This window comes from Tachypleus tridentatus, chromosome 8 (assembly GCF_004210375.1).
Source record: "Tachypleus tridentatus isolate NWPU-2018 chromosome 8, ASM421037v1, whole genome shotgun sequence".
Taxonomy (NCBI): domain Eukaryota; kingdom Metazoa; phylum Arthropoda; class Merostomata; order Xiphosura; family Limulidae; genus Tachypleus; species Tachypleus tridentatus.
Window position 1 is genome coordinate 75,500,084 of NC_134832.1, and position 28,000 is coordinate 75,528,083.

Here is a 28,000-nt window from a genome sequence, read left to right on the forward strand (position 1 = left end):
TTTCCTTGATCTTAGACTTTTTAGATATTAAAATAACTGTTTATTTGCCAATAAAGGTTAGAGAGAAGAATTGTACAGAATCATTGTTTACGACGTGTATATAACACGCAGTGAACAAGACTTGTGCTTCGCTCACAATTTAACATTTCATGTGAACCTGACGTAGAAGTATTGTTTTACAAAGATTTTATCTCTCCTTACTATATACTGCAGAAATCAGTGCATGTTTATTTATTTATTTATTTTTCACACAGATTAAACAGCACAAGATGGCAGGCTAGACATACACTGGGTTCATAAATAGGACTCTTCTTTTGACATTACAGAACACGAGGTCTAAGGGAAACATCTTAAAGGTTAACTGTAACTAAAGTAATTATTAAAAATATTTGTATCCTATAAAGAATAATTCGGAGCGATTTCTGTTAGAATACATTTCAGTGTTTGTCAATGCAAGAAATAAAACTGTAAAAGGTATTGTTTAATAGATTTTGCTGTAAAATACTTTCAGGATTTATAATATTTCTCGCTGATTTTTTAGCACGTTACAAAAGTGGTATCTGATACCACACACAAGAAGGACAGGTTAGGGACCACACGGTTCAGACGATTACGTTTCTTCTTTTATTGTCAATTAGGTCTTGAAGACCTGAAAGGGTCAGGTTTGAAATGACCTCTTCTTCCTTCCTTTACTATTGTAATACGCTTTCATCTTATTAATTTATTGTTTGGGATATTATATTTTATGTTTTTTATGTTATTTGCTTATTTATTATTTATCTCTTTGTCTGGGCCACAATCATGTAATGTTATCTGGTTTCTATTGTGTTTATTATACAGCCATTATTTTCTTTCTCGTATTGTTATGTCTTACACTTTTGTGTTCTAGGATTCATGAACTGTTATTTTACGCATGGGATTATCGATATAAAGTGCTGTTTGGCTATGTTTATTATGCGGTATTGTGTGTTTCTGTATTAAGTAATGAAATCGTAAAATTTTTTTAGCTTATTAAATGACTCGGTTTAGTGCTTGTTCTTGACTGTTTTTCTCTTGTGTTTGCTGTGTTATGTTTACTGCAGATGGTGTTTTTGTTTGCTTTGTTTGTTTATGAGTTTCGTTTATCAGTATTTCTGTGTGCGCTACATAATGTAGGTGTTTTTTGTGTAATTGGCGTGTTGTGACGTTGGTAGCAACGAGGGTGTTTCTCACAAGGTGCCGCTGCATGTCCAAACCTGTGGCAGTTGTAACACCGGATCACAACTACCACCGCCGTTTTTTAGGTTTTCGACCTTTTAATTTTGATACAAGAGTATGATACCTTCTGATATTACACGTTGGATATCTTATGTTTAATGTTTATAAACTTTATTCAAGTTTGTGGACTTTTGTGTCTGTTTTGAAATTATTCTTTCTGCTTTTGTGTAATTTATGCTGTGCAGTGAAAGTTCTATTTCTAATTGTTCTTTGTAATTGAAGGGTGAATGTCATTAATAATAAATTATTTTACCAAGTAGAGGTTTCTGTTTAGTTTAAATTTCGCGCACAGCTGCTGGAGAGCTATCCGCGATAGCCGTCTCTAATTTAGTAGTAGACTGGATAGAAGGGTGATAGTGAACACTATCTATCGCTATCTCTTTGGCTACTCTTTACAAACAAATAATGGGGTTTGTTGTAACATTATAAAGCCCAACGACTGATAGGGGATTCAATCCAGCAACCAGTAGAATGCGAGTCAAGTACCTTAACCTTATGTCAGAGGGGGAGCAGCTAGTCGTAAGCCACTTGCTGTTTGAAAAACGTCATATGTAAATGATAGATTTGTTACCAAGAATTCACTGAAATGTAATAAACAAGACGGCCTTATTGAAAAGCTCAATATATATATACGATACAGAAAATGTTTCACTTTTATAACAGCTTTCACTACTGAATGACAGTTCATAACCAGAATAAATACTTGAACTCATTTTAGAATAATACTAGAAACGAAAATTATTACTGAAGCATTACCACTTTCAGTGAGTTATATTGCCAACAGCTAACTGCTGCAAACTGACATGGTGACACTCAGAGTGACTCTGGAGTGATGCATGTGCTGCCGTCTTTAAATCACGACATTAATATACGATTAAACTGCGAATTGTTGAAACTTAAAACATCTTCAGTGGGATACTAATGTTATTTTAGCTAATAATTTTCGAAGGTTACACTGCAACTGTTTACAAACAACTTTATCTGTAAAGTCTATGTTTAGGGCAAAAGATATACCATTTAGAACTACCGCAAGTGGATAAAATTTGCTACAAAACGGACAAATAACTTCATATTCTTTTAAATGAGAACTAAAGACTAGGAAGCATTTCTTTAAGTATATTTATTATATCTGTTGCCTACTTCTTAAATTGGTAGTTCTATAAAGTACTAATCTATTTGTTATCGATATAGAAATACATATACAATCTCATTAAAGGTAATGTTACTCTATAGAGTGTTTTCATTATTAGTTATCTTTATTTCAATTTCCTACTTGTACTGATTGCATAAAATAAAAATAGTGTATACACTAAATATTTTGTTGATTGTTTGTATTTTACCTGGGTTGAATGAAATAAAAACAATGCAGACACTAACAATGGCGGCGCCAAAGGGGTCTTGGGGGCTTGAGCCCCCTCACCTCCCAATATTGTTACCTACATATATTCATAAAATATGGAAAACATAATCGTCGTTGTTGCTTAACAATTAACATCGAAGAGACATAGATCTGTAGAACTCAACGTCTTCATTAAGACGGAAGTATGTGTCATGCGTCACATAGCAACGTACTGAATGCACTGAAACTCATGCGCTGTATTGCCGCTCCCTGTGTAATGCCATTCTATCTTGAGCTTTGACGAAGATTAGACAACCACATTGATTTCAAGTTACAACAGATCATCAGGGATTTTACTTGATAAACCAAAGGTTTCACAGGTATTTACCCATTAATTTCATTATCTTTTATTGTAAAGTAAAACATAGCATGCATGTATAAGTGTATTGTGTATAGGTCAAAACTATGAAGCATTTAACCAGTGTTGTGTCCTCTGTGAGATCATTTTGCATTGTGTATAAGCCATCCAAAATTGTACTAATGATTGTGGCATACACTTAAGATTGTGACTTACAATCCAATTAATGTTATACTTATGATTAGGTAATAACCTTACATGTTAACTGACCAAATAATATTTCTAAACAATTCTAGAATAAATTTTGAAATTGTCATTGGGCTATTTAGAAGTGCTTAATTTAATGTAATGTAGTAGTTACATTATTGTAACAGGTGCTTGTCACACTTATGATAATAAGAACAATATCACAATCACAGTTTGGCCTGTATGAATAATGTGAACTTATGAAGAAACCAGCCTTTCTGTGAAGGTCAACTACAATATAGCAAACTATGGTGTGGCAGAGGATGACCTCGCAGTGGATGTCCACCAGTTGAACCGGCTAATTGCCAGGAAGAAAGACAAGGGGCAGGAAGTATCCACACCATTGGAGCTTGCAACCATGCTGAAGTCATACAAGGATGCCTTCATGGATCTCCACAAACTTGTACGCATCGCTGTGACCCTGCCTGTCACTTCAGCTGCCTGTGAGAGAAGTTTCTCATGTCTGAAGCTTCTCAAGACATACTTGCACAACAGCAGTGGTAACAAACACACCTGCAACCTTATGTCGTATCAGTAAACTCCAGGAGGGCAAAACAACTTGATATTGATACTGTTATAGACACATTTGCTGCCAATCCTCAGAACAGGCGCATTGTTTTGAAGTAATATTAACTATAAACACAACATGATGAAAGATAGTTAGCCTGATAGTGACCTTACTTTTCCTCAGAGTGTATTAACTTCACATGGGATAATTCGTTTCTGCTATATAAACAATGTCTTCATGTTATATTTCTTTTGATTTGTAGCTTTACTCTTAATGATTTATTAAATGTTCAATCTAAGCTAATCTTAATTTTCTTTATTATTATGTATTATCTTGGGTGGAATTTAGGTGAACTTCCTCTTTTACATATACTCATATTTTCATAAACAGATTATTTCTAATTTGTAATAATGAATTATTAATCAGAGCATGAGTTTCCAATGAAAACTGCATTAAAAGCTCAGTTCAAAATAGCACACCTTTCTGAAATGTACCTTGGTATTTACATTATTATAATTTACCATCTATACTTCATATTGATGGCATTTTGGAAAGCCCCTCCACAGTTTACCTCAGCCCCCACCGAACGAAAATATCCTGGAGCCTCCACTGGACACTAAACGTTTTGTTGGTTGGTTCTATTCTTTGTTGGCTGATTAAATTAAAAACAATATAGACACTACATCTTGTTGATTGGTTGTATTTTACCTTGGCTAATTGAAATAAATAAGATAAACATTCTACACACCTCTTTTATTCCGTTAGAAATTAAATGGACCTGAACGTCAGTGATCATGTTATCAAAATGAAACTAAAATTAGATGCATTATTTTTTTGGCCATAGAAGATCAATAGGATATTATTTTAGGATTATGTACCAGTAAAACTTGTAAAAGTAAGGATCTCTTATATAGTGATTGCAATTACCAATTTACTGTTTGTCGCTTTCCGGAAAATTAAAATGTTTATTGACATAAAATTCGTAAAAGATATAATAGTTTTATAAAATAAGTTTTTATTAGATAACAGTAAGTGACTTTGTTACTAATGTGAACAAGCACATTAAGTTTTAAACTACTATGCATAAAATACGAATATTGAGTAAACTTCTTCAGTCAGTTTTATAAAATAAGTTTTTATTAGATAACAGTAAGTGACTTTGTAACTAATGTGAACAAGCACATTAGGTTTTAAACTACTATGCATAAAATACGAATATTGAGTAAACTTCTTCAGTCAATCACAAATTTGAAAACAAAATCATCTGAACATAATATTATAAATGAAAATGATTAATTTAAAATATGATTTAATTTTTTGAATACATTTTATGAAACAAACATTTTTATGGAACAAAAATAATTGGTTGTTTGTAATCTCTTTAATCTGTCAACGTTATGAGAGTTAAATATTCAACCGAACCAATTGTAATCAAACTGAATTAAGCCTTTTAACCACGTGTTTCTATCACCTGCAGGTCAGATGCAACTATCGTTGATGTGCCTTTTTTTTTTTTTTCATCAACGTGCGAGTTCCATAATGTTTGTTTTGAGTATTAGCTGTGCTGGCGTATTTGTTTTCTTCGCTAAAGTGGTTACAAGTGTATTCAGTTGGGGCCTGGCATGGCCTGGCGCGTTAAGGCGTGCGCTTCGTAATCTGAGGGTCGCGGGTTAGCGCCCGAGTCGCGCCAAAACATGCTCGCCCTCCCAGCCGTGGGGGCGTTATAATGTTACGGTCAATCCCACTATTCGTTGGTAAAAGAGTAACCCAAGAGTTGGCGGTGGGTGGTGATGACTAGCTGCCTTCCCTCTAGTCTTACACTGCTAAATTAGGGACGGCTAGCACAGATAGCCCTCGAGTAGCTTTGTGCGAAATTCCAAAAAACAAAACAAACAAAACGTGTATTCAGTCACTTACGTTACCTCAGCTGTCAAACTATAGCGGTTGTTTCCAACAGAATTCTAGATAAAGTGGGTTATAGAGTGTAAACACATCATTAATAGTCTCTGAATAAAAAACCGCGTTATAACAGAAGTGCTCCTGTACACATAGAGTGTTTACTACAAAAATGTTTATGCACTCGAATGAGCGATGATGAAAAATTTATCATTTGAGAACATATAGTTTAGAGTAGAGTATCGGTAAGACACTTATATGTACAGTATCATTTTCTATATTCTAGCAGTAATTTAAATAAGAATTATAACAGTACATTTGTTTTGTTGTTTTTAACTAGATTATCAATTTTGAAACAGAGTTCTGATTTTAACCATTAAATGAAAAACAGTACGTAGTGTAAAAATAAAAATGCTTTTATAAGTCAAAGAAATATCTACAAAATGAGACATTAGTATAATGAATAATTACCAAATAGTATTTAAAAAGACAGAGAGAAATTAAGAAAGGTACGAATAAGTTTAGATTAAGCATTACTATTTTCCATTTTATTTTTAATTGATTAACAGTAAAACTAGTAAAAAGTTCATGTTATTCGACCCAAAGGAGAATTTCGCACATCTTACTGGAGTATAACGTGCTCAAATGCAACATTTAATAAACAAATGAGAAGCGTATTTTCATCTCTAAGTGTAGAAAATGCACTAATATGTGATCTACATATAAAAATTGTCATTTGCAGGCCCGTTTTATTCCTAATTTAGATCACAATATCTCGTTATGGCGAAAATATCTTATAGAAAACTTAGACATTATTTAATTCCACTACTTATTTATTACTTTTAAGGTGTATTAACTATTTGAGCATGACATTTTACAGTAATTTCAAATTGACAAAATAGTACTGTATATTGTTGTTTGCTGTATTGTTCGTTAACATAAATCTGTGCGATGGTTAGTAGCTAAGGTACTCATCTGTTGCCAGAAGTAAGCAGATATGGTCTTGACCCAATTTTGAAAAGGTCTTATATATATTATGACGTGACGAAGCATTGATCTAATTTGGATCTCGATTATATGGATATATCGTCAATACATGGAGCACATTGTTATATGACATCATATTATTAAGTCATGTTCAACACAGACTGCATTTCTAAAAATTTTTTTCACATTACTTCTTTAGGTTTATAGTTTCTGCTTTTATAATTAATATTCGATGAATCTTCTGGGATACTTTATATAAAGATTATTTTATTCAATATCTATCAGACTAATGTACATTTATCCTACCTTTGAAAATCTTAAGAACAAACCACACATGATACCTGAACATGCACTAACCCAAAGTATGACCAAATTTTGACAAAGTAACATGAATCAATTATAGTACGTTATGATGTGAAGTGAGATAATTATAGAGAGTAAATGTAGGACAAACTCCTGTGAGAAAAGTTATAAAATTAAAATCTTGAATAAAAGCTTATAGTTAGAACATGACAACAATTATTGAAATAATAGATGATAATAAACCCGCCACATTTAATTATAGAGTAAAGAAAAAAATAAATGTTTTAAGATTTTCGAAATAAATTCTAAAAAAAAAACAACAACACACCATTGAAAATCTTACTTCACACAACATTGTATTCTCAAGACGGCTGGTACGCATATTAAAACTTTAATTAAAATAAAGTACAGAACAACGTTTCGACCTTCATGGGTCTTGTTCAGGTTAACAATGAAAGGTTACAACTGACCGTTGCCGGGCACATGTCATAGGGCCGAGTGTGTAAATGGGTGCCAGATTCTAGAGGGCGATGCAGTTTGACGTTAGGTTATTAATTAATATAGATAGAAAGCTGTTCCTTTATGTTGGTTCAATTTGCGTTTGAGGAGTTGTATAAGTGGAGCTTCTCTAATTTAACATTTGTTTACGTTTGTTTCCCTACTTTGTATCTGGGTGTTTTCTATGATTATGTTGTGTTTGCTTGATTTGAAATGTTTGAAAACGCGCGAAAGTGATTTTAGTGTTATTTGAATTTCATATTCATTTTTCTGCTTGTTTCTCAAATATAGAGGTCGTGGCAGTTCTTACAAAACAAAATAAATCTCTGGGAAATATTTTTTCATTTGTCATAATGATTTATAATACAGTTACTTAATCTATATTTTTACAGAAGTCAAATAATTCTTGAAAAAATTACTATTTTCAACAAAATCTATGGAACTTGATTTTTAAAATCATGTATGTTTAATTTATTAGCTCTGTTTGAAACGCGTCTAATGTATTGCTTTTATCCACTTGAGTCAGAACATCCCTCAGATATAGCCGGATACCTTCATCATGATTCAACATCACGCAAATATGAGCAAATTGACTGGAATAAGCTACTTTGCAAGCCTAGCAAATCTTCTTTCTAAGTGTTTGTATGACAGGATATACATGACCACTATATACTTCAAATATCAAATTTTAAATATTATCTTTAATGCAACCAGATGTAAATTATGATTTCATTTGTTTTATTTGATCCAAGTATGAATTTACAAAACAAGCCTGTTCGCACAAACAACATAATCCTGACTTTTTAAAGTTATAAGACTTGGTATATAATTGCTAACTGTATATTGTGTTGCAAATATAATAGAGACATTTCTTGTCCTATTTTGGTAGGGTGAAACATTACATTTCCCTAGATTTTATATTGAGGAATGTATATTTTAGATTTATCATTAACTAGAACAACGGCAGTATAGTGGTCATTTCCCAGCAAACACGTATCATTGGAAAATATGTAATAAATCGTATTGTTGAGCCGTGAGTGAAAAGGTTTGCTAGATGTTTGTTAAAGAAAACAATAACGAAATTGAAACGTGTATTAGTTACGAGTAATATAGTTATTTGTTTAGCAATAAGACCGAAATATACATAAACAATAGAACCACAGTGAAAAGAACAGAATGATTTTAAACAAACATGAATCTTACCTTTGTGTTTTTCGTAATGTAATAAATATTCAAAGATAACTCTCTCTTGGTTTGTTCATAGAATAAACAATTGCATGGAAATTTTCAAAGGTAAAAACCTTTTTACAGCATATTTAACTGCATACAGATACGTTTTGTAAAATGTGTAGAGTTTTTCATTTTCAGGTCATTCTTATACAATTATTCTTTTTAAAAATAGTGCCTATAAGTACCATTCGTTATTTTAATGTGCTCCGAGACAAGTGTTTTTTCATATATCTTTCAACCTGTACCTACATAAAATAGAGGTTATTTTTTCAAAATCTTAAGTTACTTATATATGCTTTATTGATGCTAACTTGTCAAAATTGGTTCAGGCCCTCAGGTGGTGCATGTTTAAGCATCATGCCATAAAACTTTGCAAATTTGACTGAAAGTTATAAAAACTTAAAAATTAACATACTTTCATTCTATACAAAAACACCATGAATAAGAATCAGAATGCCCGAGGAATGAAATATGTGTTCAACAACAGTGAATATGGAATAACTGTATGTCTAATAGTGTTAACAAATAACTATATTAATTTGACGTATTTGAATCAACAATATATAATTCTACAGACATCTAATAACACATCCCAAACACGAACACTTCGTCGAGACATGTAAAAAATTATATTATATTTATGGCTTTTAATGTTGTAGTCAAAGAGGATTCGTTTGGACAGCCTTTCAAGAACATTCTAAGTTCATTTAATGATAACATTTAGAATATATTGGACAAGACCACATATCATTTGAAACCAAAAGAAAAATTTAGAGTCAATATATTCTCTTACGCAGTTTGGCAAGCTTTTGCAACTTGTTTAAACGACAATCCACCAAGCATTATGATCTAAATAATGACAAAGTAAAATAATTCTGCTGAAGGTCAGTTTAATATGGTGATAGTGTAAAGAGAGTGTTATTTTAATGCCTAGGATTCTGTCAAACTTCATTCCAAACGGTTCCCAGATTAACGTCATCTTTATAAATCTGTGGCAACAAGTTTCTACTGCAGACCCATTTCCACATAAGTACAGAGGACAGATCATGAATGACAGTCGTTATTAGCAAAGCCGCTATACTGAATGATTGCACAACGCTTTGAACATAAATATTTGTTGTTTCATAATATTATTAGGATGATTTCGTTATCTGCATTTGTACGAATAATTGTTGTTGTTTTTGATCGATTTGGGTAATTTCTGGTTTACAACATTTCCTTTGTTATTAGCTATACTTATATAAGTTCAGGCATCAGTTGTTAAGAGATAATAATTCATTTTGTATAGTTAGCTGGAAATTGTAGTTTACAATAACTAAAAGATTTTAGTGAGGCTGTATCTAGCTTCTAATGACACCACACGTAACTCGATGCACTTGACTTTCCTGACAGCTGAAAGTTGGGAATTTGTGTTTCTGTCGTGCTCTATCTTATATTAGCCACGATTTCAAGTGACTGTTTTAACTGTTAAGCATATGATCTCAAAAACAGAGCCGTGTGAATGCTTATGGATGATAATATTAGCTTCCTCTATAACTATTTCATTAAATACAAGCACTATGTGAGTGTGTTTTTTTCTTATGGCAAAGCCACATAAGGCTATCTGCTGTGTCCACCGAGGGGAATCGAACCGCTGATTTTAGCATTGTAAATCCGAAGACTTGTCGCTATCCGGGGACAAATACTATTTGATTTTTAATAACTTACATTTATAGAAATTTTATAGATCGGTATAAACTAAATTTATATGCTTTAACGTTAAAACCATCAAAAAAAGGAAGAAAAGAAAACAAAATTCATAACGAAACAACTTTTTGAAACCGAGATAATCGTTATGTAAAGATACTTATCAGTGTGTTCATCTAGTGATTTAATAAAAGCATTTTGAAAACAATTATCGCAATAAATGTCGCAGTGCAAATTATTTTTTATCTATACCTTAATACACGGAGATTTGTAAATGTTTAATAACATTTGATTTTATAGCACTTGATAAATCCAATTAATCCTCATATACCTTGCGCCTTGCGAATTATAAAATAAATAAATATACAAGTATATGTTTTGAATGAATCGTATGCGCACAACAACGTTTATGTTTGTTAGTTTTGAATTTCATGCAAAGCTACACGAGGGCTATCTGCGTTAACAGCCCCTAATTGTTTGGTAGACTAAACTGGTACCATTTTATGTTTGTTTCTTAGTTATTTCTCTCCTGTACATTTATATGTACCACGTCACCTTCTCATTTTTTTACTTGTGAATGGCAGTGTGCCAGTGTATTTGATTCTTAATACAAACATAAACAAGACTGAAAGAAGAATAAAAATGTAAGAGAAAAATCTGAACGAATTATTATTCTGTGGTTGTTTCTTCCTCGTTCAGCTGTAGTTCCAGAACAACCAACATTTAAATGTTTCCCAGCCAGAAAAGCTATTCATAGCAAACGTTTATTACAAAGCAGGTATGGAGGATTTAAAACAGGTTTTCAGAAACGATTACACAATCATTCTACCCTTGTGTAACATTATTTCAAACACATTCGTTTTACCCTTGTATAACAATATTTCAATTCCATGAGATAACTTGAGAATTCATGTAAATATCTGAAAAATATACGTATATTTACTTAGTACATTTTCTACTTACATTTATTTTTGTCTCTTTTCGAACAAACCCACAAAGTGCTACCTCCTGTGTCCACCACAGGGAATCAAACCTTGGATTTTAGCGTTGTGAAATTTATTGTTGATTTCTGAGTCTACAGTATAAACATAATATATAAATATATATATATATACTTGCACTTAATAAGAACTGAGAGAAGTGAGTAACACTAAATGAAAATTTACAATAAATGAAATACTCAATATCTGTGGCAGGATTAGAGTAAATCAATCTTTAAGCCCTTATTTTAGCTGCGACATAGCGGCTCATACAAAGGCTATGATTTGTTATCAAGTACAAATATTTGGCTCATAGGTCCGTCATCTCATTAGATAACCAGCAATAAGAAAAATATAGTATAACATACCTAAAGTAATTATTATTGTATTTTGATAAATAGAAAAACAAATCATTTTTTCATGTTTTTATATATAAAAGGCTTTAACAGATAAATTGAACTAAAGTCTTTATTTTCAGTAAGATATTACTTTTGATAAATTAACGTATTTAAGTTTCCCTCTTATTTTTGACTTTACCCAGTCAAGAAAAATATTTAACCCGAGTTCTTTTGAAAATCTAATAAAGAAGAATATATGAATTTCAAATTTCATTTCCTCAATTTTTATTGGTTAGTACTGCCATAGTTGCGACGGCAAAATGGTCGGACATTTCCTCCTCCAGGATACTGTTGTACTGACCTTATTCTGCTACGTTGGTGCTGTTTTACAGATTGTTACCATACGGTAAAAGGTAAGTAGATACAAATATTAACTTTTTTTTATCAATAAACGAATACTAAAGTGTTTTCGCATTCATATTACAAAGCGTTGAGGCTATAAATTGCGGTACATATACTTAATTATTTCGTACCTTCAACGTACAGTTATTAGCGCAAAAAAGATAACATAAGTGATAAGCAAACCGATGCATTAAAACGAGACCCACGATGACATGCAACAACTTTCTTTTGCTTTAACAATTATATTCTGCCATTAAAATAAATTAGACAGTTCTACGTTTGTTATGAGTGTTTTCGGAGTTATACATTGCGGAATTTGGAAACTATATTTAAAGTTTCCTCTTTTTGTAGGATGATCGTGTTTTTATTCATTCAGAAGTTAAATAATGTATTTTAGTTTTAATGTAAGATATCTGTATATTATTCATATCTAACACTAGTTAGAGGGATAAACAAATTTGTCTTACAATTCCTGTAGCGAAGAATTTTTATATCAAATACAACTTTTATAAACTTCCTATTTTTTTAGTTCGTTATGTGCAATAGTGGCGTTAAAATTAAGTTGGCGTTTTGTTTTAACTTGCGAAATCATATCTATCCATTATTACATTTACTTACAATTTAATTTATCCATTTAATTTATTCATTGTTAGAGATAACTCAGATTTGATAAAGTAATCACATATGAATAACTGTTGAATAAAATATGAAATTGTTGTAACAATATAAGTAAATATGAAACAAACAACATACATTATGGTGACTTAGCGCCAAGTCTCAGATCTTATTAACATAAAAACTTAAGCTTCTGTAGTCGCAGTGGACAGAGTAGGAGTATCTTATTTTGCAGCTTCACGAAACAAACAATAGTTCAGCTCGACATGACCAAGTGATTCAGGTTCTTCAATCGTGATCTGAGGGTCGCTGGTTCGAATCCCGGTCACACCAAACATGCTCGCTCTTTCAGCCGTGGGGGCGTAATAATGTGACGGTCAATCCGACCATTCGTTGGTAAAAGAGTAGCCCAAGAGTTGGCGGTGGGTGGTAATCACTAGCTGCCTTTCCTCTAGTCTTACACTGCTAAATTAGGGCCGGCTAGCGCAGATAGTCCTCGTGTAGCTTTGCGCGAAATTCAAAACAAACAAAGAATACTTCAGATCACAGTTTACTACCACGTGACAGCGTATTGAGTTGTAACTTACGTATTAAAATTAAACTAAAACTATTATGAGACTGTGACATGCAAGTGAGATTATATTGCAGATATTTAATACAAAAATGGCCAGTTATTTACCATTAATCTGGCTACGTTTGTAGTAGAAAATATTAACTATTATACAACTATAGAGAATATTTTCTTTTCATTCACAACATAACACTTAACTACTCGTCCAACGAATGGTTTATTCTAATAATATGTTCATCATGTAGCGAAAGACCAGTTGCTGCTATTTTATTCAAATTAATCTGAAACACAGTTTTCTGCATTACCCTGAAACCTGAAAAGAAGTTTGTTATTATTAGCTTAAAAAAGTCTGAGTTGTAGCTTGTGAGATAAATTTAAGGCCTTTTTATCGAATGTATCTATTTTTTTCAGGTTTGGGGTTGATTTTCTAGGTTGTGATGTGGTCACCAGAGGTTATGAATACAGGCTAGTACGAGAGTAATGTTTATTGCTATTGGCTATGATTGAATCACATATATGTGGACGGTGTGGGTTGATCTTGGCAAAATATCAAGTCTAGTTAATTGCTGTCTGAGTTACTTGGTGCTAAAAATAGGTTATATTTTCTTATACTTAAAGTTCGAGGGTCCAGATACGTTAGTTGGCTTGTAAAACTAAAATGGGGAAATCTAGAGACTAAAATATATTTGTCCATTGATAATGAATATTCTCTGTAAGTTGAGCCTCTTGAGCAAATTTCCTGATATACTGCTGGGATAAGTGATATAAATTGTTTTTAATATGTTTACTTTAGCAAGGACAAATTAAAAACAGAAAATGAAGATAGACCAAGATAACTATACGAAGTCTGAGAATGATGTTTTAGTCGAGTTTCAAGTAGTTTCACAGACTATTTTATTCACTAGTAAAGACATATTTAGCATTTTGTTTAAAAATTTAAAAGAATCAAACATATGAAATTTATGAGAAGTGTATTTTCTCTTCTAGATACAGAACACCATTTAAGTTGAAGTAGTAGTGACTGAGAAAACTAGCTACACAAACTAATCAACAGAGAAACAATAAACTATAATTACTGAATTTCTCTTTTTACGTAGTTTGTTATTTGATAAAGTTATCTGAATTAATTCCTAAAAAGTTCTAAAGCTATTGGTATTTAACTATTAACCAGTTACAACGTTTTAGGGTCATCCATCAATTATGTTTTTACACAGATTACGGATGTTTGTGTTAAAAAAAAAACTATGGATGTGTGAATCAAGTTATACTTATTTCAACTTAGTAACATGCTAAACATTACTCATTACACATAAGGCAGTTACAATTTTAGAATTTATTTATCAAAATAAAGGATTAATAACATAAATAACTTAAAACTGCTTTACGCAGTGCAAAAACAACAACAAAGGAAAACCAACAAATGCATGTAATACTGAGATTTGAATTGAAGAATTAATACAAAAATTTAAAATTATTTTAATGTTCCCCTATTATTTCCTTATGAAACTTATACTTTTTCAGTATTGCGTCATCAAATGAAGTACGTGACGTTATTGTGACCTTTAGAATCACTGTTTGTATAATGTAGTTCTTTGCTTAAAGAACACGGATGTTTGTGTTTGTTCAGCCCGACCTTCTCGTTGAACTGCTCAGGAGTATCTATAAGAAACGATTGTGAAGTGAAACATCTGCATCAGATTCAATAGTTTTATCGTTACAAATTTACATGCTTTTGTCACAGATATGACTCATGTCACGACAAGCGACATCTATCTATGTATATGTCCCATTATTTAGCAATGCAGAACCATGAAGATAGACCTATAGTTGGAAGTGTACATCACAGTTTTTCCTGAGAAAGAATGTTACAACACAGAAGTTAACACTGAACGTATTCTCTCACCCACAAATGGATTAAACACATGTTAATTCTACTCTTCAACATGTACAATACATCTCTAGCAATTATTTTCTCTTACTTATGCACTACATGAGAGCCAGTTCCCCTTCTCACTGCTCTAACAGTTGAGAGCTGAAGTCTACATACGATGAACTGTCAGCGCTTTGAAAAATTTGAAACTGCGATGCTGGGTAGTAGTAGCTAATAATAGTCGCCAGGCAGCAGATCGAAAACTAAGAAAGCTACTCCATAAACAGTACAGAACTTCGAATATCGCTTTTATAACGAACGTAAGAGTCATTGAAGAACTTAAACTAGAAACATAATTAAATGAAAAGACAAAAACAAAATCATTAGGCTTGTGATTTCCTTTTTGCAACATTATTTTCATATTTTATCAGCTTCTCTTATTTATTTATGACTGCTAGTAATTGTGCTGGATTCTTAAGTAAAGTACAGTTTAAAATGGCTAATTTCGCTTTGAAATTTTTTCACATTCGAAAATAAAATAATTTCACCGTAAATTCTTCTAAACTTGCAAGTAATAAACAGGGATAGATAGATATTTTACATATTAAATCTTTAAAGATCAAAATGATGAGATAGTACAACAACTTGGTGCTTATTTTGTAATAATCTGCCACAATACCCCTTCCAGCGGATCTTATTATTTCTTTCATTTTCAGACAATGAATTTTAATACACCGATAGAAGCTCTAATAATATTCCTATAAAACTATTTGTTACGTTGTTAGAATACATTACATGGATTACGTGTCTTCATTTGAGTAATTAACTTAATATGGAACTTTTCATTTGGATAAATATCAGTAAATTTGCTTCACCTACTTCTTAAATAGCAAGTAACGAAACTGGTTGATGAGGCATTGCTAATTTAACAAGAAACGCTCTGTTAGTTTGACTGTGCCGTGGTAACACCATATTTTGTTTATTCACACTTATAGTAACGTTTCACTTCATCTTTGTAATAGAAGTAAAAACAAGAATCGTAAGTACGATTTGTTTAGTTAATACAAACACTGAGAAATCTCCTCGTAGTTTAAAAAAGTCTTGAAATATTTTATGACTTTAGCCTCAGGCTGGAGTTTCACGGGACAATGTTAAAAATGCGAAGAGAGACTTTCCAGACAACGTTACAGTCAAGGATTAGCTCAACAAAAAACTTTCTAACGTATGTACTTAATGATAAAAAATTAAGACTCAAAATCTGAAAGAAGTAACTTTTTCCTGATAAACTCTGTCGAGCAGTGTTTTAAGAATATGAACATTTCTTCTGCCTGTGTCGCAATATAAGCATTTTTAAAGCAATTTTGTCAAGTACAACTAAATATTTGTTTGAACCTTTTAATCCATTTTGACTGAACAAAATTAACCATCACTTAGCAAAGATGTTTCAGATACACCAAAAAAAATTATTTGTAGCAAATTTTGGCTATACTATGTTATAAAATGTGGTTTCAGTATAATATTTGTTTTATAGCGTTATTAAACGGTTTTTATAAATAACACACATTTATCCCAAATTATCCCAAATGTATAAGACTTTTATCGTGATGTTAAACGTCTGTTCTCACTTTGTTAGTCATTTTAATAGGTAGCGTTGTAGCAATTTTAAAAAATAAGAAACGGGGAAGTCCGTGTAGGAACGCCATAGGGCAGTATTCACTATTGTTTTGTGGGTGGGTTGAAGATGTTCAATATACTTACGTCTTTTGGTCGCAGTTCTTCTTTAAAAATGTACAGCGTTTTGAAACTGCTTTCTAATAGATGTTTTCTTAGTTTATTTTTTCAGTATTCTGTATGAAATATGTTTTTCAGACAGTTACGAATATGTTTACAAAGTTATTCATGTTTGTTTGTTTGTTTTGACCTTCGCGCAAGGCTACATGGAAGGCAGCTAGTAATCACCGCTCACCACCAACTCTTGAGCTACTCTTTTACCAAAGAATATTAGAACTGGCCGTCACATTATAACTCCCCCACGGCTGAAAGGGCGAACATGAATAGTGCGACGAGGATTTGAACCCGTGACCCTCGGAGCATGATTAATGTATCAGTTATATTACTCAATTAATGCATTTGTAATATCAACACAAAATATGTAATAAGAACGCACTTGTTCTCAACATATGCTCTTATCCGAGGTTATAATTATGGTCAGTTACGTCATTGTTATTTTATTTTATAGCTGTTTGCTTGTTTCAGTCGCTTGTGCACTACGTAAATACGAAGGTAGCTTTGTCAATGTGCAGGTTAAGAGTCTTATGTCTTTCTTATGAGTACGTTTCATTGAGAACTTTATGTTTGCTTTCTTATATATTTGTACAAGCCAAAAGATCTTCAAAGGTCTTTAATTATTGGCAGGTTTATTATTTCCGCACCATATTACAACGTATCTAGCTCTAACAAACTTTACAACTTATAACCTGATTTCCTAGTGTCATACTTCTCCTGGTTTGGCAGGTTTATTATATACACACTATATCACGATAGCGTCTGAACAACTACTTGTCAAACTCTTATAGAATTTGTTATACAAATATAAGACACTTGTTTAACTTGTCCTAAAATCATAGTGCTCTTAAAGACTAGAGAAGAAATGTTTATATTTCTTTGCGATCTACTGTTACAACAAAACGCTGATGAACTAATGTATTTTATAAAATTTGCAACGTTAAATGTATCGGTGATTATTTTTAGATGCACTTTTAGTAATAAAATATAACGTTTGTTAATGTATGTTTTACAATTTTTGCTCAAAGCTAAAAAAACACAAAGTGTTTAATTTTAGAACTGATGCAATTTCTAAGTGGCTCAGCGGTATGTCTGCGGACTTACAACGCTAAAAACTGGGTTTCGATACCCGTGGTGGGCAGAGCAAAGATAGCCCATTGTGTAGCTTTCTGCCTAATTCAAAACAACAACAATTTGTTGTGCATGTTGCCTAAAAGAAATATGTTAATTGTTTTTAACGTTTGCATCTGTTGGTTTTTCATGTGAGCTGTCATGCAATAAAATCATCTCTAATATTTATATTTTGATTGTATATGCATATTTTTACGTCTTTCCTACATTTAGACTTAGGTAAAGGGTCTGGCTAAAGAAGATTTCCAGGATCAAGCCTTCCATTGGTTTTACTCGTCAGTTCTTCTTTGGTTTTGTTTACATAAGAACAAGTTAAGATGCGTTCGTCATTTTTTTATATGATCCCAAGTTATACCTATATTGTCGATTTCTTCTCTATTTTTGTTTTCTTTAGCACAGATTAAGTTAAGGCTATCTCGTCAGTTTTGTGTGTGTAGTTTTGTGTATCTAAGAACAAGTTAAGACTAGCAAATTTAATTTGGACGCGTACTCTTTCTTCTAAGCACCGTATAAGTTAGTTAATTTTGTTTAAGATTTATATAACTTTTAGTTCTGATTATTAACTGTAGAAGGCATTTGGGTTTCATTGTTTAAAAGTTTGACTAAGCACGCTTTTTTCGTGTAACGTATTATAGTTTATCTCGAACGAGTCTCGACAAATTAAAAGGAAAACCTGTCTGAGCCGGAAACTACATAGTGTTTGTTTTCTTATACCAAAGCCACATCGGGCTATCTGCTGAGCCTACCGAAGAGAATCGAACCCCTGATTTTAGAGTTGTAAATCCGTAGACATACCGCTGTACTAGCGGGAAGCGAATCTATATACGGTGGAAACTTATACAAGCCGGGAGCATTAAAACTTTGCAGCATTATCTTAAGATTTCTTTTATAAAAAACTTTAACGCGGACGGAAAACAATCTTTCAACAGCCTCATTTATCAACAAGTAGGATTAGAACCTGAGTAAAGCGAAAAAATGTTTTTGATTATATATTAATTTCTTATTTAATTAATAATTTATTTAAATATTAATAAATTCTTGTTTAATTAATAATTTGTTTAAACTTTCAAATGTTCGTTTAGTCTTTCTACCTCCATGTACAACATCAGTTCAGCAGTTTCTAGATAATGGAATTATACAGTGTATAAAATTGAAATACAGAAAATTAATCATTCAGCATATTATTGCAAACACGAACAACTGTAAGAAAGCATCTGAAATGACCATGAAAATTGACGTGTTAGATACAATTGCATTTTTAAGTCATTCAATTAAATGCGTAATAAAGTGCTTTCGAAATTATGTATTTATTCTTGATAATGGCGGAGACTGTGGAGAAGTTGTTTGTTATAATGATTCTAGTGAAATCCAAACTCTGATTGAGAAGATTGATACAGATGATTCTGTGAACGCGGAAAGTTTTATGAACGTTAACAAGAATGTTTTAATAGAAACTAATGAAATTGATTTAAAATCTATAATAGAATCGCAATATGGTAACTGTGTGAGAAATTCAGAAGATGAACAAAATGGAAATAGGAATTTCTAATTCATCGCAAGTGTTAAGTTATATTAACGCTATCAAATTGTATACAAAAATGAACTTCATGAAAAGGCCGTAGAATCGGCGTTCTCTTGTAACCGCATGAGAAAGCCCATTAAAAAACGAAACAGTTTAAAATTGTAGACTTTCTTCAAATAAATTTGCTTAAGATTCTGTGTACTTATGTATATTTTGAATGTCTATTTTTGTTCTTATTCTAATAAATATAGCATAAACAGTATAATAACTTTATTCACAAATGTCTTATTTCCCTTGAGTCAAGAAAGTATAACGTTCTCTCAAAAAATATATATAATTAAGGAAATGTATGTTCACTATGTGTAAGCTGGAAAACCTGCTTAAGTCGGAAATTTTACTCGGTCCTGTGCATTACTGTTACGTATTACAATTTCTACCAGCCGAAAACTTTGATTTTAATTTCCAAGTTAACTGAACCTCGATACGTATCAAATGTATGATAATTACCAACAACATTGATACAAAATATTGTTATAAAATCTATATTTTTATATCACATTTTATTGTATCCTAAGTCATTTCAGATATTGCCTGTCGTTCCATAAAGCTCATTATTATAGAAGTGGGTCAACAATTTTCAACATGGCTGCTGAAAGAATCTCCACAATATATCGTCATATTAACGGAAGCAATAGAATTCAAGACCAAACACGAGATAAACATGGGAAGGAAATATCCGATGTTCCAAAACACAGGTAAGTTAATAAAGTGATATCATCTAATCTTTCTTAACTTTAGGCAGAAATAAAAACTGAAATATAAGATGGATAATTCACAGCTTGGAGAGCGAGATATACAGCATTGTCAGTTTGTAATATAAATAAATAGGAAAACAGGGATCGTTGGTTATTTGTAGAAATGTTGTAAAAATATCCAAAACAAAATAAATGCTGCAATAAAAAGTACATAAACAAGTAAAGTGAAACTAGTTGGATAAACTCTAAAACGATTTTTACGAACGTTATTATTGCTTTGATTTGATATTCATACCATGAATGTTACTTCACCGTTTGGTATAAACGGTAGTAGATGTTTGTGGGTAATAGCAGTTTTAATGTTCCTTAATTGGTTTTTGGTCGCTACTTAATAATATTGGATGTTAACCTTCTTACTGGACGTATGTTTGGTCAAAAGTTTGCCCAGTTTTCACAAAATATTTGTACATAGCAAGTATTTGAAATATTATTCATTATAGCATTGTAACTTCTTAATAGTTTATTCAAGTAGTTGCTTGGCTTTATATCGATGATGTCTAGAAGTTCACGTTGAAAATGTAAATCGTGGCCCAAATAAATATTACTTACTTGATATGTAACCCAGACAGGATAAAGAACATCGGCGTACATTTGTATATACGATACCATAATATCAAAATGTTGGACAATTTGTTACACGTGCTTACCAGAGTATGTTATTTATGTAGATTAGTCAACACAGAGTGGAATAAGTCACGTGAAACTGGAATAAATATTAACTGTTCAAATGTTCCATATATCATGCATGCACATTGCTTATCACGAAACAGTAGCATGGTTCTTTTGCAAAAAAGAAATCAAAACTAAAGAACAAGCACCTGTATTAGACGTTTCAGATCGAGTTTCAATGATGTGTGAAATATTCGACAATAATTATGTTGTTTAATAGCTAGTTCGACAATTTAAACCTCCAGTATAGTAAGACCATTCAGTGAATACTAGATTTAAGTCTAAATTCGAAAAGGTATTCTATTGTTCTTTCTCGAAACATATTAAATCGATCAACGTTTTCTTGATTTGTATTTAATTTGTATATCTCGCAAAGTTACCCGAAAACTACTCATGTCTGACCGCATACTGAACAATGACGTCCACTCTTATAACGCACCAATACTCTATAGTGAGGAGAGCGATTTTCTTATTTACGATAACGCGACACGAACGTTAAGCTGTATAGTATATCAATGTAACCACTGGGCCACTCCTGGTTCTTTATTTACACATCGAGTTTTCTTTTCATTATTAAAAACTGTCTTTCTCTGCAGACAGGAAGTTGTGAAGTGGAATGGATGGGGATACAAAGATTCTCAGTTTGTACGCGACCTTGAACAGGATATCGTCTCTTTTACTGGAACCAGGTAATGAGGTTTGGTAATAATCTTATATTTCATTTGTTAAATTTCTAAGATATTTGATGAAACTTAGCCATATAAATGAAACTAAAATAACATGTGTTTTTTCGTAATCTTTATAGGGTTAGTTTCGTTTCTAAATATCAAACTAAAGTTTTTACTGTTAATATAAGCATTATAACTCTTTTTCTCTAACGAGTTTTTTTTTCCAAACTTAAATTAACCTTACATAATCATTCTTTATTTATTATTTGCAAACAGTATATACAACCGACTGGTGTACATTTGTACAACTAACAAACGTACGGCCTGACATGGCTTTTATTTCTTCAGCTTCAAGGTACCAGAGGAAAGATATGAGTATGAATATTTTACAGTGCAGGTCTATTGAATGTGTTCGTTTTGCGTCTGCTTTACGTAGTAAAAATTGCAATTGCTGATCACCTTCAACAGACCTAAGCCCAACGGGTATAGAATTCTATTCAAAAGATAATAAACTCTCAATTCTAATTACTTATTCGTCCAAACTCGATCAGCTGTGGTAGTTTATCTGAGTTTCTCTACCATATTTTCATCGAAATTTATTCAGCGCAGTTTATTACAACAACTGCTGATGTCAAAACACTCACAGACAGACACATAGCTCAGTTTATTTTTGAAATACTAAATTATTAGAAACGATTCACATTCAGTCACAGAATTGTTAAGATTTTACGTTTAGCTCAAGAGATTCAGTTTAAAAAACAATATAGACTAGAAAAAGTAAAAACGAAATATTAACGGTTGAAGATTTCTATATAAAATATTTTTTCCTTATTTACTATGTTTTAAAGGTACCCACTGGGAAACAAAAAGTTACCATTATTCCATCTGTGGGCGAAAACAGTTCTTGGAATTTCCAAAGAATATTTCTGCAAATCTTGCGTAAGAATCCAACTGTAATCTCAAATGTATACTTAAGTAATATTTTTTAAATTAATAAAACTATGTAGAGTTACTTAGGTATTTTTGTATAAATTAATGGCTAAGACATAAAGTAAAATATTAAACAAATTCTACTTGAGACAGTATTAAAAAGATAAAGTTTAAAGACAGAGTACCATACCCAAACATCTATTTATTAAAGACATGATATGCTTAGCATGTCAATACATTTATAACTTAATACATCGAGATATTTCACGATATTTTATATTAAGCAGACACGCAGAATATTGATCTCGTCAAGTTCAGTAGTTATTCAAGAATAGAACAAATAATTCTAGAATATGAAAAAACTGGATGATTTCACAAGATGAGTTCTATGAAATATGTAGCAGACTGGAGTAGTAAACAGTCATACAGACAGGGAGACTGGGGGGGGGGAAGGAAAGTTGAAGGCACTGGACGAAGAGCCTGTGTGTTTTTTTTCTTAAAGCAAGGACACATCAGGCCATCTGCTGGGTCTAGTGGACAAAGTGTGTTGTTTTTTGTTAGATCAAAGCCACATCGGACTAACCGTTGTGTCCACTGGACAAGGTGTGCGTTTGCTTTTCTTGCAAACAAAGTCACATCAGGTTATCTGCCATTTCCACTGAGATTAGCGTTTGCGTATGTGTGTGTTTTTCATAGAATAAAACTACGTCAGGCTATTTGTTTTGTCCACTGGACAAAGTGTACGTGTTTTTCTTAGAGCAAAGCCACATCGGGCTTAATTAACTTAGTACTGCATAACAGCACATTCAGTATTAATTACCTAGTTTGTTATTGAATGAATAAAGTTTAAGATTACATATAGAAATAGAAAATAGCAAAAAAGGAGATCGATGATAAATATTTTTAAATACATAAAAGCAACTTTCATACAAGTATTTCGTGTTTGCGATTTTTTAAAATTAAACATTACATCTTAAAATTATTCAAAGTCAAAATTATACAATGTTAATGGAAGAAAATTATGACATTTTCTTCTCCTTAGTAAAATAGGTAATTTCAGTGAAGATAAAAAGATTCCTCAGCAAAATACAGATTTAATATTTCTTTGATTTACAACTCCTTCTGCAGCAAACTAATTTCGCCGCAATTCACGGCTCAAATGTACTGTTTGGGAAGGCAGTTGACATCTAGCATACTGTTTGGGAAGGCAGTTAACATCTAGCATACTGTTTGGGGAGGCAGTTAACATCTAGCATACTGTTTGGGAAGGCAGTTAACATCTCGTATACTGTTTGGGAAGGCAGTTAACATCTCGTATACTGTTTAGGAAGGCAGTAAACCTTTAGTATAATGTTTGGGAAGGCAGTGAACCTCTAGATACTGTTTGGGAATGCGGTAAGCCTCTAATAATGACAGTGAATGATTTTATATCTGAACCTCAAATATCAGAGATATTTGGACTATTTTTCTTTTCATGTTTTTTGAAATTTGGTGTGTGATTCTATTTAACGAGGAAATCGATAGTATAAGATGAAAGCTATTGAAATTAATGAGTTTCTTTTTCTTCATATTGTAAGTAATGAGCTTTCAAAAGTGAACTTAAACGTTAGTGTTCTGAAAGATTAAACTTTAAATGGTTGTCCAGTAATACTTCGCTTCACCCCCCATAAGAATTCATTTGTTATGGTTTAATCTATTTCATTGCTCAGGATACACATCTGTGATTACGTCTATCACCCTGTATATTTTAAACAAGCGGAATCGAATTTAACGCACTGCTTAACCTTGTGTTCAAAATGTTAAAATGATGCACAGGGTTAATTTCAGAATTTTTCAACATGTGCTTTTATTTATCACTAGAACGTCTTTATCATATTTGATATGAAACATTTCACTCACACTGGATATTTGTGGTTAGCTGATTATCTCACCATCTAGTTGTGTGTAATAATGATGGAAATGTTAGCCCAGAAAACTTTCTTTTGAGTGGACTTTTACATTTATTCTATCAATACAACATAGTAGCATAAATGTTACTTATTTTACCCATTTCTATAAAAACATCTGTGTATACCCAGTACTCAGCTGAGGAAATGTGCTCTAAATTTATATTTAGTGGGTCAAGGACGATCCAATAGTTGCGTTCTATCACATCTAACTTTCCAGTAGATCAAAACAAGGGTTTTAAAGATAACAAAATATGGTTTTGTTAACTGTTACGAAACATCAACAGTATTTGTATTAAAATGGTGAAGTGTGGGATAAAATCGTAGTTAATATTAGAAAGTTTTACATAAAATATAAATTGGAAGTTTCAAAGCAGTTTCAGATTACATCGTTCATAGTAAACTCATGCTATAATGTTTTGATTATCCAATACTTCATTACTGGTAGTGTAAGTTTAATTAAAAAGAATGTGTTATATCAAAAGTCTTCAGACATTAAAAATCAGTTGTAGTATTTACATAAGCTAAATTGTCTCCGTAGGCAGAAATTAAAAATGAAGTTCTGCCAACTCCATTAACAAATAAGGATTTCCTTGAAGACCTCAAGACTGTTAATATTTCCTATACCGATGACCCACAGGACAGGCTATTTAGGTCACATGGTGAGTGACAATATTTTAGTTTTTAGTCTAAATTTAATAATTAACCGTTCACAAGAACACGTTATTATGAACTTATATTTAGAAAATTTCTCTGAAAGAAAGCATAATTTGATGTTCGGATTCTTACAAACTCCTGCATTAAAAAATCAGGCAAATGAAAACAACATCAAGAACCTAAAAATTCTGGAATGATGAATGATTTTTAAAATGTACAGTAATACATAAATACTTGCATATTAGGCTAAATCAACCCGATTCTTATGTTATTCTCATTTTTGTGATAAATACGAGATAGGGTTTGAAAATGTATATGTCTTATGCACAAGATTCCACTGCGTAAACAGTATCGTAGGAACTTATTTTACAATGAAATATTTAATTCAATATTTAGTATTTTTTAACCATCGCGAATGTGCAATTGGAGCCACTTAAATTAAGCGCCAACTCAATGAAATATACATCACAAATTAAAACACAGACTGAAACGTGGCAGTACTACAGTATAATTATTTTTTTTATCGAAATCAACACTGATTTCAGCGAAGTAGTTTTAGCCAACTAAGGCTTACAAGCTATTTACAATGTATCTAATGTCCGGCTGTACTTCGTGCTTAATAATTAATGAAGTGAAATATGAAAGTTGGGTATTCTTGATGCAACAGTGGCAGACCTTCCAGATAAGTAAGATCATGAGTTTGAAAAAACTTAGGGTAAAAAAAGATGCACTTGTGTTAGTTTATTTCTTATCAAGTTCGTGTCACTTGTTGTGAAGATTGTTTTACGTAGATTATTTATGCTGGTTTACATCCGACATCATGTCGGTGTTGACAGTAATTCAACAATGACAACTTTTTTATCTAGAAAAACTTTAGCTAAATGTGTATTTTTCTCATTCTTTAAATATCTTACCTGACCACTTCATTTTCCTAAAGACTAGTATTATGGCCTTACCATAAAAACAAATCTCATTATACCAGTTTAAAAAAACAACCGTTGATATTAACGTTTTATGAAATTGTATGTTACGTGAAAATCATAGGGTATGGTATCTGTTCTTAAAATCTGGCAAAGATGGAAGCTTATTCAAGTGAACTTAATACATTGTTAGTAGCAAGTTAGTATTTTTTCAAGGTAGTTTGACAGTTATCTTTGGAAATAAGCCAAATGCATAGAACGACTCCTTGCTCATATCAAATACAAATATAGCTTATGACAGGTAACCTTTAGAAAATTAAAACGTTCGTTGATACAAAAAACAATGAACTGGACAAAAAGTTACAAATAGAACAGTTGATTTAACTGCATTAATTTATACATATATTTAATTTATTACAGTCAGTGTTATATTTAGACTAGGTTGTTCTTCGATAGTAACTACAGCTTTAGAACACAAATAATTCCCCCCTTTAATTAATGAATTTTGTGAAACAGCTGTTGCATCATGATGTTAAAACAAAAATATGTTATTCGCAATAAAAATGCACGAAAAGATAAATATTATGTGATTATTGTATGTATAGCAGGATTCTAGTTCTGAAACTTGATCTTTTTAACCCGTATTTTCAGGTCAGACAATGCGTGAAATCTTTATGTTAAGAGAAGGATTGTTCAGCAGAATTCCAGATCTTGTTATGTGGCCAAGTAAGTTTAGTAAACAAGTTATTTTTTCTAGTTAGAGATAATTGTCTGTTTATTGCAGAAAAGGAACGTGTTGTAACGTTCAAACAGATAACATTGAGGAAAAGATGTATTTAGCAGATAACTTAAGTAATCTAGTTGTGTAACAGACTGAGATTGTTGCTTCAACAGATAGTGGCACTACAATTTTTTCATGAAAATGATACGTTACCTTCATAACATTTTTATCTTTAGTATTTCTTGTGATCTTTTACATGTGTAAGAAGTTGTATCACCGGAACTCCCTTCTCCTCATAAATTTTATAAGTATACCACACTTAAATGTGTCCCAAGATATTCAATAAATAGTTAAAATGGAAATTTAATTTTTGCTAATCACTTTTTCTAAATATTAACTTCAAGATCTAAAATCAAATATACTGTTCTAACGGTTCTTTTGTTCGCGATATTTTTTTAGATTATTCTTTTAGTGTCAGAATGCAAAGTTCAGTCCATTTACTGATAACTAAATCGTTTTATTTCTTCGACTAAAAGTTCTACAAGTTACCTTAACCAATGTTCTCTAATAAGCCTAATACACTAAACACTACTACAACAATTTCATTCAGTTACTAATTGGGCCTAGCATGGCCTAGCGCGTTAAGGCGTGCGCTTCGTAATCTGAGGGTTGCGGTTTCGCGCCCGAGTCGCGCCAAACATGCTCGCCCTCCCAGCCGTGGGGGCGTTATAATGTGACGGTCAATCCCACTTTTCGTTGGTAAAAGAGTAGCCCAAGAGTTGGCGGTGGGTGGTGATGACTAGCTGCCTTCCCTCTTGTCTCACACCACTAAATTAGGGATGGCTAGCACAGATAGCCCTCGAGTAGCTTTGTGCGAAATTCCAAAAAACCAAACCAGTTACTAATTCTCTATCAAGTATTATTATTTTCTGTAACTTCGTCGAAACAAAACTCGGTAATTGCACTGCTGAACCAACTAACAAATTTAATAAAGTAATTTCCCACTATCAAACTCAAGGTAACAGAACAGTAAGCTTGAGGGTTTAAAACGTTAACATTCAGGGTTCAATACCCACAGTAGGCACAAAGCATATAGTACAATGAGTATCTTTTTTTGTTGAACAGAAAGAAAATCAGTAGACTCGGTAATAA

General features: G+C 32.0%; 1 protein-coding gene across 4 annotated transcripts in view; it reads left to right on the top strand.

Annotated features, from left to right (window-relative positions):
* The first annotated feature begins 11,922 nt into the window (after positions 1 to 11,922).
* LOC143222703 (alkyldihydroxyacetonephosphate synthase, peroxisomal-like) overlaps positions 11,923 to 28,000 on the top strand; it is a 41,848-nt gene continuing 25,770 nt past the window's right edge. For 3 of the 4 annotated variants that reach the window (XM_076449564.1, XM_076449566.1, XM_076449567.1), the window contains exons 1-6: positions 11,923 to 12,039; positions 20,098 to 20,277; positions 21,603 to 21,695; positions 22,523 to 22,613; positions 25,092 to 25,212; positions 26,779 to 26,853. In XM_076449564.1, the coding sequence (XP_076305679.1) occupies positions 20,165 to 20,277; positions 21,603 to 21,695; positions 22,523 to 22,613; positions 25,092 to 25,212; positions 26,779 to 26,853 (493 nt within the window). In that variant the 5' untranslated portion in view covers positions 11,923 to 12,039; positions 20,098 to 20,164. The remainder of the gene's footprint in view (positions 12,040 to 20,097; positions 20,278 to 21,602; positions 21,696 to 22,522; positions 22,614 to 25,091; positions 25,213 to 26,778; positions 26,854 to 28,000) is intronic. The other variant, XM_076449565.1, reaches the window with a different exon arrangement.